This window comes from Salvelinus alpinus, chromosome 5 (assembly GCF_045679555.1).
Source record: "Salvelinus alpinus chromosome 5, SLU_Salpinus.1, whole genome shotgun sequence".
Taxonomy (NCBI): Eukaryota; Metazoa; Chordata; class Actinopteri; order Salmoniformes; family Salmonidae; genus Salvelinus; species Salvelinus alpinus.
Window position 1 is genome coordinate 73,884,779 of NC_092090.1, and position 14,912 is coordinate 73,899,690.

The 14,912-nt window shown below is 43.1% G+C and overlaps 1 protein-coding gene across 3 annotated transcripts in view; it reads left to right on the plus strand.

Annotated features, from left to right (window-relative positions):
• LOC139576766 (tetratricopeptide repeat protein 28-like) overlaps positions 1 to 14,912 on the plus strand; it is a 335,467-nt gene that overhangs the window by 116,560 nt on the left and 203,995 nt on the right. The window contains exon 1 of one of the 3 annotated variants that reach the window (XM_071403204.1): positions 13,072 to 13,966. The exons of the other annotated variants lie outside the window; for them this stretch is intronic. Within the exon in view, the coding sequence (XP_071259305.1) occupies positions 13,940 to 13,966 (27 nt within the window). The 5' untranslated portion in view covers positions 13,072 to 13,939. Of the gene's footprint in view, positions 1 to 13,071; positions 13,967 to 14,912 lie in introns of those variants that run through there. 3 annotated transcript variants of the gene reach the window in all.

Genomic DNA, 14,912 nt, shown 5'->3' on the forward strand with positions numbered 1-14,912 from the left:
AGAGGTAGAGGGAGCGATAGAGTTAGAGATACCGGTAGAGGGAGCGATAGAGTTAGAGGTACCGCTAGAGGGAGCGATAGAGTTAGAAGTAGAGGTAGAGGGAGCGATAGAGTTAGAAGTAGAGGTAGAGGGAGCGATAGAGTTAGAAGTAGAGGTAGAGGGAGCGATAGAGTTAGAAGTAGAGGTAGAGGGAGCGATAGAGTTAGAGATACCGGTAGAGGGAGCGATAGAGTTAGAGGTACCGCTAGAGGGAGCAATAGAGTTAGAAGTAGAGGTAGAGGGAGCGATAGAGTTAGAGGTACCGGTAGAGGGAGCGATAGAGTTAGAGGTACCGCTAGAGGGAGCGATAGAGTTAGAAGTAGAGGTAGAGGGAGCGATAGAGTTAGAAGTAGCGGTAGAGGGAGCGATAGAGTTAGAGGTAACGGTAGACGGAACGATAGAGGCGGAGCTAGAGGGAGCGATAGAGGCAGAGGTACCGGTAGAGGGAGCGATAGAGGCAGGGGTAGAGCTAGAGGGAGCGATAGAGGTAGCGGTAGAGGCAGAAGTACCGGTAGAGGCAGAGGTAGAGCTAGAGGGAGCGATAGAGGTAGAGGTAGCGGTAGAGGGAGCAATAGAGGCAGAGGTAGAGGTAGAGGGAGCGATAGAGGCAGAGCTAGAGGTAGAGGGAGCGATAGAGGCAGAGCTAGAGGGAGCGATAGAGGTAGCGGTAGAGGGAGCGATAGAGGCAGAGGTAGAGCTAGAGGGAGCGATAGAGGTAGAGGTAGCGATAGAGAGAGCGATAAAGGTAGCGATAGAGAGAGCGATAAAGGTAGCGATAGAGAGAGCGATAGAGAGAGCGATAAAGGTAGCGATAGAGAGAGCGATAAAGGTAGCGATAGAGAGAGCGATAAAGGTAGCGATAGAGAGAGCGATAGAGAGAGCGATAAAGGTAGCGATAGAGAGAGTGATAAAGGTAGCGATAGAGAGAGCGATAGAGGTAGCGATAGAGAGAGCGATAAAGGTAGCGATAGAGAGAGTGATAAAGGTAGCGATAGAGAGAGCGATAAAGGTGAGAAAGTGGCAGAGGTACCGGTAGAGGGAGCGATAGTGGCAGAGGTAGAGGGAGCGATAGTGGCAGAGGTAGAGGGAGCGATAGAGGCAGAGGTACTGGTAGAGGTAGAGGTAGCGATAGAGGCAGAGGTAGCGGTAGTGGGAGCGATAGAGGCAGAGGTAGCAGTAGAGGGCGTGATAGAGGCAGAGTTAGCGGTAGAGGGAGCGATAGAGTTAGAGGTAGTGGTAGACGGAGCGATAGAGGCAGAGGTACTGGTAGAGGGAGCGATAAAGGCAGATGTGGTGGTAGAGGGAGCGATAGAGGGAGCGGTAGAGGCAGAGGTAGCAGTAGAGGGAGCGATAGAGGCAGAGGTAGAGCTAGAGGGAGCGATAGAGGCAGTGGTACCGGTAGAGGGAGCGATAGAGGCAGAGGTAGAGCTAGAGGGAGCGATAGAGGCAGAGGTAGTGATAGAGGCAGTGGTAGCGGTATGGGGCGCGATAGAGGCAGAGTTAGCGGTAGAGTTAGAGGTAGTGGTAGACGGAGCGATAGAGGCATAGGTACTGGTAGAGGGAGTTATAGAGGCACATGTAGTGGTTGAGGGAGCGATAGAGGCAGAGGTAGCGGTAGAGGCAGAGGTAGCGGTAGAGGGAGCGATAGAGGCAGAGGGAGCGATAGAGGCAGAGGTAGCGGTAGAGGGAGCGATAGAGGCAGAGGTAGAGCTAGAGGGAGCGGTAGAGGTAGAGCTAGAGGGAGCGATAGAGGCAGAGGGAGCGATAGAGGCAGAGGTTGCGGTAGAGGGAGCGATAGAGGCAGAGCTAGAGGGAGCGGTAGAGGTAGAGGTAGAGCTAGAGGGCGCGATAGAGGCAGAGGTAGAGGTAGAGCTAGAGGGCGCGATAGAGGCAGAGCTAGAGGGAGCGGTAGAGGTAGAGCTAGAGGGCGCGATAGAGGCAGAGGTAGCCATAGAGAGAGCGATAGAGGCAGAGGTAGCGGTAGAGGGAGCAATGGAGGCAGAGGTAGAGCCAGAGGTAGAGGGAGCTAGTCAGAGCCGAAAATATTGCCAATAGTTTGCTATTGCACAGCGTGAGTTGATATCTGTGTTTCATTAGCACATTAAAACATACTTTTGCTCATTTGATTTAATCCAATTTCCATTGTAGTCTTCATCATCTCTCTCTCTCTCTCTCTCTCTCTCTCTCTCTCTCTCTCTCTCTCTCTCTCTCTCTCTCTCTCTCTCTCTCTCTCTCTCTCTCTCTCTCTCTCTCTCTCTCTCTCTCACTCTCTCTCTGTATCTCGGTCTCTCTCGGTCTCTGTCTCTGTGTGTGTCTCAGTACAGAGAAAGCAGTCTGTTTGACATGAGAGAGGGTATGAAAGAGGGGACTGTGGGAGACTTTAGATTTGGTGCGGTGGAGATGGAGGGAGGAAAGGTAATTGAAAAGGAGAGGCATGATTTTGGTTTGGGGTTTACTAACTGAGGGACTGAGAAGGGTGGGTCTGACCAAAGCCATGCGTGTGTATTTGTGCTCAGAGACACATACACTTTGTCAAAAGAGTATACACAAAGAAACACACTCTCTCTCGCTCTGCCCGCTGATGTTGTGAATGCTTGTCTTGTTCCATCTCTCTGTGGATTTGATTCTGTGGAGGACCACACAGGATCTCTCTCCCACGCGTCACTGTGTGCGACAGTGCTGTTATTATTGATCCTGCCGCAGACGTCAAACCCCAGCGCCTCTTAAACTGCTGCCCTGATTTAAACAATATGCCAGAGCCCGTTTCATCCATGTCCAAGCCCACTGAATGATTAAACACAGCTCTGAAGAAAAGGTCCCTCTCTTTGCATAGCGTCTTTACATAACTCTGGATTGCAGCCACTTGGGTGGATAAACAAGCCTTTCTTCATTATAGTAATTGGGTGGAAAAGAGCGAGTTGGGGGAGAGGATAGATAAAGAAGAAAAATATTATAATATGTCTTTAGCAGAATGAGTTGTAGACTCGCTGAAGTGAGAAGGAGATGTTTTAATACTTCTGTTTAATATCACACGGGCTGATTAGAATTAACGCTCTTGGCTTTAAAACATCTGGAGTTGTCTTGTTAGCAGGGCTGCTGATGTTATGATCATAGATATAGAATGATTCATTCTAGCTCAGTGACACACACACACAGTCTATAACACTGTGTTTGTAATCTAATGACAGCAGGCTTCGTCTTGAAGTACACCTGAGTTAAGGCTGGGCAGGTTCCACTGATCTGATGGTCTTTCCGGCACTCACAGTTCTCTCACCAGGCGTCTCTGAGCGAGGGAGTCGGTTTGGTACTGAGCTATAAGACTGGCTTGTATGTCACATACTTAGAGAATGAGTATGGGCTTTAGAACGTGCTGGGATGTTGAAAGGGAATCACTTAGTCCCTGTGATGCTCTAACCTGGGAGGGAGTGCCTGGGGTGGGCTTTAGCCTGGAGAAACTGCTATTTGTTCTAGCTGGGAGGATATATAGGATAGCTGACTGATGTGCGATATGGAATCTGTGAGCCCCCTAAACCCCATCGTAAGCTGACCCTACCGCCTTCCTCCCTCATCCTACGTAGTATTTGTTGGTGTTATGGGTTACATGCAAAGTGACACCATACTGCTCCTCTTGGCTCTCTGGGGAAAAGACCCAACCAAGGGATATGATTTGGAATAATTTTTGGAGGCCAACTCTGCCGCCCTGACTGGGGGCTTGTTGGGTGATCACTGAGCCTGGCCCAGTAGGGGCATGCTAACCTCCATCCATCCCTATTACAGGACACTTATCAGGGATGGGCTCTGGACTGACACGGTCCCAGCTGGGATTCCCTGGAGGGCCAGTGCTGCTGAGGAAGAACCCCACTGAGAGGCTAGGAGGATTGTGTGTGTGTGTTTAGAGAGCGAGAACAGTTTTTCTCTGCAGATAGGACCCTGTAACTCTGAGATATGCTCTGCCTCATTAATTAGAAGCTCTCATTATCCCCCCTCGGGCACCAGACACTTAATCAACACCCAACACCACTAAGACACACACGCACACCCCTCTCACAAAGTCCCCGCGGGGCAAAATCCTGACACAACGTCATCAGAAGAATAAAGCACACTTCAAAGTAGAACCTTTTAGAATGAATGGTGATGAGGGTTATTTGTTTGTGGTGATGTATGGCACAAGGGAGTGGGTTGGGTGACATCGCTGGCTAATGCTGTTATTAGTATGTTATTGTTTGGCATTTCAAAACCAATTCAAACCAATCCTTCATGTTTAAAGCAGAAACAATCTATCAAAGGCCCTAAATGATATTTTCATATATAAATTGACTTTTTATGAATTGAGTGTCTGAAGACTTCCCATCAATAATAGGCCTCACACTCTTAAAGCTGCTACTGTAACATATTGTGTGATGAATGTTCATCTTCTGGTGCTATGGTGCTCATCTGTGGACTCTCATCAACATTTGTGAAGTGTGGCTGCAGTGGTATAGCCAGCCCCAGCCTGGTCTCATAGGCTATAGGTAACATAGTAAATGTATATCCGGGACACTCAAATTAGTATGATATGTGACGTTTGGCGATTACATAAGACAGATGGTTAAAATGAAAGTAGTCTTTGGTTGGATGGGTGGGCGTATAACTCGAACGTCTAGCAATCCGAAGGTTGCGAGTTCAAATCTCATCATGGACAATTTGAGGTAAATAGCAACTTTTCAACTACTTACTACTTTTAGCTACAGTTGAAGTTGGGAGTTTACATACACCTTAGCCAAATACATTTAAACTCAGTTTTTCACAATTCCTGACATTTAATCCCAGTAAAAATACCCTGTTTTAGGTCAGTTAGGATCACCACTTTATTTTAAGAATGTGAAATATCAGAATAATAGTAGAGAGAATTATTTATTTCAGCTTTTATTTCTTTCATCACATTCCCAGTGGGTCAGATGTTTACATACACTCTATTAGTATTTGGTAGCATTGCCTTTAAATTGTTTAACTTGAGTCAAACGTTTTGGGTAGCCTTCCACAAGCTTCCCACAATAAGTTGGGTGAATTTTGGCCCATTCCTCCTGACAGAGCTGGTGTAACAGAGTCAGGTTTGTAGGCCTCCTTGCTCGCACACTCTTTTTCAGTTCTGCCCCCAATTTTCTATAGGATTGAGGTCAGGGCTTTGTGATGGCCACTCCAATACCTTGACTTTGTTGTCCTTAAGCTATTTTCCCACAACTTTGGAAGTATGCTTACGGTCATTGTCCATTTGGAAGACCCATTTGCGACCAAGCTTCAACTTCCTGACTGATGTCTTGAGATGTTGCTTCAATATTTCCTCATAATTTTCCTCTCTCATGATGCCATCTATTTTGTGAAGTACACCAGTCCCTCCTGCAGCAAGCACCCCCACAACAAGATGCTGCCACCCCCGTGCTTCATGGTTGGGATGGTGTTCTTCGTCATGCAAGCTCCCCCCTTTTCCTCCAAACATAACAATGGTCATTATGGCCAAACAGTTCTATTTTTGTTCATCAGACCAGAGGACATTTCTACAATAAATACGATCATTGTCCCCATGTGCAGTTGCAAACCGTAGTCTGGCTTTTTTATGGCGGTTTTGGAGCAGTGGCTTCTTCCTTGCTGAGCGACCTTTAAGGTTATGTCGATATAGGACCTGTTTTACTGTGGATATAGATACTTTTGTACCTGTTTCCTCCAGCATCTTCACAAGGTCCTTTGCTGTTGTTCTGGGATTGATTTGCACTTTTCGCACCAAAGTACGTTCATTTCTAGGAGACAGAACAATCTCCTTCCTGAGCGGTATGACAGCTGCGTGGTCCCATGGTGTTTATACTTGCGTACTATTGTTTGTACAGATGAACGTGGTACCTTCAGGCATTTGGAAATTGCTCCCAAGGGTGAACCAGACTTGTGGAGGTCTACATTTTTTATTTTCTGAGGTCTTGGCTGATTTCTTTTGATTTTCCCATGATGTCAAGCAAAGAGGCACTGAGTTTAAAGGTAGGCCTTGAAATACATCAACAGGTACACATCCAATTGACTCAAATTATGTCAATTAGCCTATCAGAAGCTTCTAAAGCCATGACATCATTTTCTGGAATTTTCCAAGCTGTTTAAATGCACAGTCAACTTAGTGTATGTAAACTTCTGACCCACTGGAATTGTGATTCAGTGAATTATAAGTGAAATAATCTGTTTGTAAATAATTGTTGGAAAAATGACTTGTGTCAGCACAAAGTAGATGTCCTAACCGACTTGCCAAAACTATAGTTTGTTAACAAGAAACTTGTGGAGTGGTTGAAAAACGAGTTTTAATGACTCCAACCTAAGTGTATGTAAACTTCCGACTTCCAACTGTACATTGCAACTACTTAGCTAACCCTCCCCTTTCCCTAACCATAACCCTTTTAGCTAACCCTTCCCCTAACCCTTTAACCGAATGTATAACAAGAACAGTTGGTAGAGCATGGCGCTTGCAATGCCAGGGTTGTGGGTTTGATTCCCACGGGGGACCAGCACGAAAATGTATGCACTCACTACTTACTGTAAGGTGCTCTGGATAAGAGCGTCTGCTACATGACTAAAATGTCAATGTAAACGTCTAGCAATCCAATGGTTGCCAGTTCGAATCTCATCACAGACAACTTTGGCATTTTAGGTAATTAGCAACTTTTGAACTACTTACTACTTTTTAGCTAAATTGCAACTTCTTAGTATGTTAGCTAACCCTTCCCCTAACCTCAACCCTTTTAGCTAACCCTTTAACCGAACGTATAACGCAAATGTCTAGCAATCCAAAGGTTGCGAGTTCAAATCTCATCAAGGACAACTTTAGCATTTTAGGTAATTAGCAACTTTTCTACTACTTACTACTATTTAGCTACTTTGCAACTACTTAGTAAGTTAGCTAACCCTTACCCTAACCTTACCCCTAACCTTAACCCTTTTAGCTAGGGGAACCTAACTCTAACCCTTTAACCTAACTCCTAAACTTAACCCTAAACCCTATTCTAGCTAACATTAGCCAGCTAGCTAACATTAGCCACCTAACACCTGGCTAGAATTCGTAACATATCATACATTTGGGTAATGGATATCCACAAATTAATACATACCACACTAAATGTAACATATCATTTTAAATGTAGTGCTGCATATTTACGTACAGAATATTACAAAATTCTATGAGTCCAGGTTGCCAGCCCAGTTATCCTAGATGCTAGATGTAAAAGATTTAACTTTAATCCTTGAGCATTTTTCCGAAATCATACAAAGATTGAAAAAGAGATTACGAAGCACTTTTTGTATCCTGAATTATTGATTAAGAAAAACTGAATAACTAGCGTAATTAGAGCATGTGGTGAGAGACGAATACTGTAGTTGTAAATATATGCCTCTCTTAGAAAAGCTTCTCTTCTCTCATGGGTTTCATTGACCTACTCCTCCTATAGTCATCCCATTACCCTTTCCCCTTCACTGAGAGGATCCTGTATATATTATACACAAATACTCATTTTAATGGTGCCTTGGAACTCAGGCAGAATGTGTGTTTGTGTGTGGCAGGGGCATATGTATCTCCATGCTCTTACCATGGCATTTACCGCCTGGAAACATCAGCCAGCAAATTAAAAGGGCTCTGTTGATTGAAATGTGCGTCGGATAGTTAGGCTCTGCAGTGTCGTGACTTAGGAGCCTGGCTACCTGAGTGGACATAAATGACACTGAGATAGACATGCAGGAGAGTTATCTGAGGGTTGCCTGCTACTCCCAAGTTAATTTTATTTCCCTCTTTTGACAATTTTCTTTTCATTTTTGCCAAACCACCTCTGTTACTGTCATCTGGGTGATGCACTCTCTCTATTTCTCTCTCTCATCCACACGCACACTGAAAAAGAGATACACCAACTTGCACACACATCCCAGTCAGAACATATAGTAGAGGGACATTTTTGAGGGTCTGATTGGCAAGAACAAGAGAAGGAAGCACACACTTTTAAGCAGCTCAACTCATGGAAAATGAAAGAGGGTTTTTTGTTTCCCTCTGAAGGCTGGAGTCTGATTTCCTGTGCGGCTCTGATTGGGAAAGCAGAGGCACGCACAGGGAGCCTGCTTCTGTATGGAGAGGCCTGATGACAGACTCCACCAGGAACAAAAACCACTGGAAACTCACTTCTGGAGAATACATGAAAGAAGTGGTTGTTATTGACAATGTAACATGCCCGTTTTCAGAATACCTGAATGGTTGAAACATGTAGTTAGACTGTCAGTTTTATATGAACTCTGCATCTGATCAAAGTAAGCATATGTGCATGTTTTTGTGATTTATGGCTAGTATGAACATGTGTTACTTGACAGTAAGTTGCTCTGTGTAGTAATGTTTTCATTACTCAACTAACATTGAACACTCTACTTTATTAATTGCACTGTCATTTAATTGTAATGGAGTTGATATTTATGTTATTACACAAGTGGAATGAATATAGGGTATGATCCCTGTAATGTAATTACAATAACACAGTGTTATTACACTCACTACCCAAAGATATTCATTTACATTCTATGTTTGGGAATGTAAATGAATATCTTTGGGTAGTGAGCAATTCCTCTCCTTTCCTGCCTAAGCAAGTTCTGTCGGACTCCGGCATCATTACTGAGAAAAATGTGATAACTGATGCTTTTAATCAGCATTTTATCTCGGCTGGCTTTTTATTTGAAAGAAATGGTGGTTTAATTAACCCTGGTCAGTCAGTCGACTCCTCTTCCCTCTCCCAGCCTCCAGTTGGCTCGATGGAAGATATATTCAACTTCTAGTGAATCTTTGATTTCATTTGAACAACTTTCTACTTGTGATGTGCTAAATGCCTTGCTTAAGATTTATGTAAAAAAACAAACAGTGGGACTGATTAGCTTCCTCCTTTCTTGCTACAACTTTCTTCTCCCTGGATTGCGGAGTCATTGACACATTTTTTATCTAACGATTTCGCTACACTCGCAATAACATTTGCTAACCATGTGTATGTGACCAATAGAATTGGATTTGATTAGGTTGTATCCCTAGGGTTTGGAAGGCTGCCCATGGACTCCCCCTCCACAAAGGTGGGGACCACCCCAACCTAAATAATTATTGCCCTATCTTGAAATTGTCTTGCCTAGTAAAAATGTTGAATCATTAATCAACCGTCAGCTTAGTTCCTTCCTAGCAATGATATGTAAGTGTTCACCAGTCTGGTTTCAGGCCGGGTCATAGCACCATCTCTGCTGTAACCTTGGTGTTAAATGATGTGTTAAAAGGTATGAATAGGAGGTAGCACTGTGCTGCCCTCTTTATTGACTTATTTGATACTGTTGATCCATCTTTATTGATTCAAAGATTGTCTGCAATCGGTATGAATCAGACGTCATGTAATTGGTTCGAAAATGACTGTACAGACAGGACACAATGTGTTTTTTTCTGATGGTGTTAAGTCAGGTTTCCTTGATGTTACGAAAGGTGTCCCACCGGGATCAATTTTAGGTCCTGTAATTTTATTGTCTTTATTAACAATGCTGGTCTATCTGCAAAAATGTTTAACATACACCTGTATGTAGATGACACTGTTGTGTTTGCTATTGCCCCCACGGTTGACCAGGCTCTTTCTGAGCTTTAATCTGCCTTCATTGCTTTGTAGAAAGCCTTTGCTGAACTCAAATGGGTACTTAATGCAGGTAAAACCAAGTATATGTTATTCTCCAAATCATGTAAAAATGTGCATCTGATGCATATTTACATTGGATGGTACCCTCATTGATCGTGTCCCCGCTTATAAATATCTGGGTATCTGGATTGACTAAAAGTTTTCTTTCAAAAAGCATTTTGATGAGTTAAGAAATTAGAAATTCAAATGGGCTTTTTTTATATAATTAAATAGCAGAAAAATCTTTCTGTCGACATTCATAACAGTTATAGTGTCACGTTCTGACCTTAGTTTCTTTTTATGTCTTTGTGTTAGGTTGGTCAGGGCGTGAGTTGGGGTGGGTAGTCTATGTTCTGTTTTCTATGTTGTTGTATTTCTATGTCTGGCCTGATATAGTTCTCAATCAGAGACAGCTGTCGATCGTTGTCTCTGATTGAGAATCACATTTAGGTAGCCTGTTTTCCCCATTTTGGTTGTGGGTGGTTCTTTTCTGTTTAGTGTATGTTCACCTGGCAGAACTGTTTCATTTGAGTTTTTTCCTCGTTGTTGTTTTGTGTAGTGTTCAGTTTTAATTAAATATGACGAACACTAACCACGCTGCATTTTGGTCCTCTTCTCCTTCCACCAACGAGAATCGTTACATATAGACTATGGTTTTATTGTCTATATGAATGCAGCTGTCACTGTATTGAAACCATTGGACACAGTTTATCATAGCGCACTATATCAAATCTTATTAGTCACATGCTTTGTAAACAGCAGGTATGGACTAACAGTGAAAGGCTTACTTACGGGCCCTTCCCAACAATGCAGAAAGAAAATAGCGAAATAATAGAAGAGTAAAACACGTAATAATATATATATAATGAGTAACAATAACGTGGCTATATAGAAGATGTAGTTTTTGGTGCTCCCGAGTGGTGCAGCGGTCTAAGGCACTGCATCTCAGTTCTAGAGTGATAATCCACTACAGACACCCTGGTTTGAATCCAGGCAATTGGCCCAGCATCGTCCGGGTTTGGCAGGTGTAGGCCGTCATTATATATAAGAATTTGTTCTTAACTGACTTGCCTAGTTAAATTTAAACAATTTACCAGTACTGAGTGGATGTGCATGGGTACGATGTAATTGAGGTAGATATGTACATATAACTAGGAATAAAGTGACAGATAGCAAACAGTAGTAACAGCGTATGTGATGAGTCAAAAAAAGCTAGCGCAAGAAGTGTCAATACAGATAGTCCGGGTAGCTATTTGGTTAACTACACTTTATTACGGGCAATAGGTTCAGTACACTTCACTGCATTCTGTATCAGGAAGTAGGCTGGCCCTCTTTGAAGTCTCATAGATTGATGCATTGCACCCTTTCTGTTTATAAAGCCCTTCTGCTTAAACTTCCGACTACCTTACTTCATTTGTTAACTTACAGACGTACTAGTTACCAGACCTGATCTCAGGGATGGCTAACGCTGGAGATCCCTTCTATCTCCAATGTGTTAGGTAGATCTGCTCTTAGGTTTTTTGCACCTTACTTGTGGAATGATCTCCAAGGCTCTATAAAGTTGGTTGAATTGGTGCCTCTAGGCAATTCAAAATAGGCTGATTGAGGACCTTTTTACTGAAGAATGTGTTTGTTTTCTATGATTGTTTTTTTGCTTTTCGTGTATTGATGTGAATATTGATGTGTATAGTGTATATTGATGTGTAATCATGTGTATTGATGTGTATACAGGGCTCATCTGTAAAAGACTCCCTGTTAAAATAAAGGTTAAATTAAATTGCATGCAGAGCTTGAACATGCAACATACAAGGTATGGAAAGAGTGTCATTCTGGTGCGACAACAAGGAGGGGTTACAATTACACTGCCAGCTGTGCTCATAGTGTCAGCGTCACACTCTGCATTTTGTTCCTGTTCATCCAAGTGGATTAGCAAGTGCTGTTTGGACTCTTTACCTAGCAGTGTTTTGTCCAGGGACCATATGTCATAGTGTCCCCTCCTTTTTGCCTTTTGTTGTCACGGTGACCCCTAGGTGCATTGCTAACCCCCCTGACCCTGGAGGGACACCAGGCCAGAAAAATACAATTTGAGCTCCTAATAGGTGCACATTTAGACACTGCTTTTAGGATAATTCACCAAAAAAATCATCCTAACAAGATAACATAAAGATAAATACTGAGGGAGATGGTACACATTAAGTCAGAGAAAGTTAAATTGATTTTGATGACACCAATCCCATCACGCTGCCTATCACTATATTGATGCTTCCTGGTCCCATTCTGTTCAGTCAGATGGCGTGTCAGTACCTCTGGCCATCCCCTCAGTGTCAGCCCAGGTCAAACCTACTGGGGCTGTTCAGATACTTCAGAGTTGTTCTGCTTTGAAGCGTTTGCCAGTTAGCAGTGGTGGGGTGCAGTAGGAGTGGGTGGGTTCTTCCCAGAAATACCAGGCTCTCTCATTTCACTTTTTTTTCTCCAACCCACCAAGATTACAAGCGATAAGAATTTCATTATCAAGACTGGGAAAATTGTAGCACTTATCTGCCAGTGAGATTTCTATCACCGGTCTGTGGCCAAATATGCCGGAAACAAAAAGCTTGGCAAGCAGCTAAAAAGCATAAGCTATATCTGACAGCAGTATCGCAAAAGTAAACAAGTGGCAGCTAAAAGTGATGGACACTGGACAGCGGTCCGCTGTCCTTGTCTCCAGAGAAACATGGGTCAGAGGCCTTATGTACTCATCTTACCTGTCCTTTCAGAATCTTGTTTACTCTCATCGCCTGTACCGTCGTTCAGTCCCATAAGGCTTACCACTAATGAAAAGGGAACTAAGGACAATCTGTTCTGGCAATTTAGCCAGAACAGATGAGCTGTGTTGTTAGAATCTCTTAAGACCATTAATGCCACTGTAAACAGTGAAGGGGATATACCTTGAAAGGTGCTGGAGGCTTATAGAAAGCTGCTAATCAGGTGTCTCCTTCTGTCACTTTTCTACCTTCTTTTAAGGGGATTATAGCAGGCCTACCTCTTTGTGCAGCACAACAGCAAAGACTTGATCACCCATTATCTGTAAATGAATGTGTATGTAGTCTGTTTTTTTTGTATAGAATAACATCAAGCTGTTGGTGTTGTAGCAAAGGTTTTGACCTCATGTTTATCATGAGGAAATGTATTGTTGTCCACTTTCACATTGCTCAAGTTCTGCTGTTGTGGCTTTCTGCCATACCTTCCTGGGGGCCATTGTATGAGTGCAGTGTTGGCTCAGCTCTGGAGTCTTTTCTCTGGCCACACCGCCTTTACCCTCGGCGCGCGCTTCAGAGTCGACGGCACTATGACCCCGCCGGCTCGTTCCTGCGCTGCTCGGGTTCTGTTCCAACTCTGAGCTATGCAATGCCCGAGCGCGAAGGAGCAGGGAAGGAAGTCATTAGAGTTGTGTAGTCCCGTTTGTTGCTGTTGCAGGATATCCTTCCAGCGCCTCGCACAGAAATTCCAGGGAATTTTTTTCTGTTCACCCCTCCTGCGACTTTCTTTTGCGCCATGTATGTCGCACTTTCACGGTGGTGATCTGGTTTTGGCATTGACTTTAGCTTGACATTTGATACCACATTTTTTTAACCGTTAGAAAAGGGATCAACAACAGTTGTCATATGTTTCTGTATTTTGTCAACGTTTTGGATATACACGTTTTTCGGTGGGATAAACCCACAAAAACGTTGGACTTGTGTTTCTATTTGGTGTCAGACTAACGGTTTTGTAATGCACGGACGACGTGGAGGTTGACAAAAAGTTTAAGAATTAATTTCCCAGCAGTCAACCTAACTGGATATCTTCGAAAACCATGCTAAAAGACAGCGGAGTGATCTAGCGGACAGACAGACTGTACAGGGCTGGTGGCGCATCTCGGACTTGTAGTTTGGATTTTACGCACTGTTACCCATAGTCTTATTTATACAAAACGTTTGAACTGAAAACCGGGACATTCAGTAAGTTAGACAAACGTATTCTGCTCCATTCCATTCTTTGGATTAAACGGGGCTATCGCGTGCCATCTCTCCCGATTTGACGTGAACCTCGCATCGCATATTATGCGCCGCTTTTTGGAGAAAATATGCTGCAAAATTGAGGGAAGTCAAGAAGCAGCATGACTTGCTCTTGGAATTCCCTTGAATCAACATTTTCCTCATATATAATATCTTGATGCTGTACATTTTTGGTTTACAAATATGATGAAATGGCAGCCCCGGAAGAAGGTGAGTGAAAATGATATGTTTTAGTTCTCTGTAATTCACTTGCATTATTTGCATTATTACCGGTGCATTATTTCCAAGTTGATCGGGGACTCGGTTTTGGAATGATAGGTTCGACGTACTGTAGCCTACATGGTTTGTGGTGGTGGCCAAAAGCCAAGATATGCATTTTTCTTTTGTCCATATGTATTGTAGCCTAATACTGTATGGCCATAAGATAGACTATCGGGCCAGTCAAAGTTTCCATGCTAATTATTTATTTTGGATAGTCACTTAGGCTAGCAAAATCCGTTTCTGGCTCATGTTTGCTGATTCAACAGTGATGTTTGCTTCATTAGATTATTGATAATTCAGATTTTGTAGTTTTCAAAAACCTGTGTAGCCTTTTGCTGGACATGACTCATGAGTGGGGCCCAATAGCCTGTGTTTATTCTCGGGTGAATAACATGTATTTGAAAACTGTCTGAAGAGTGACAGTGCGTGGGCTGGTATGTCAAATTGTTCAATAGAAGGACATTTAATTGCGCGTAAAAAGACTCCAGACTGATAGTGGTCGACTCTATTTCAAATGAAAAAGTGTATTGTCTTACATTAGATTGTAGCACATTTTTATCCAGGAATAGTAAGTCTAATAAAGGTGATGTATACCTCCTGTAACATTGCGAATTCATTGCCCCTTGAGAAATGTACATACAATCTTTGTTGTATCTCATATCCTTTATGCTAAAACCATCGATTTCTGTAGAATGTGGAAATCATTCCCACCACGTCCTACAGTTTGTAACCATGACCCTGTAGTGGCCTTCTTGACAATCAGGGACAGCATTGAGAGATAATGAAGGCGTTTCGTGTAGGATTTGCAGATAGCTGAGAGTCATCCCATCTAACTATGAAATTGAGATGATTAAATGTCGACAAAACAGAGATAATAGCATTGCCTATATAATAA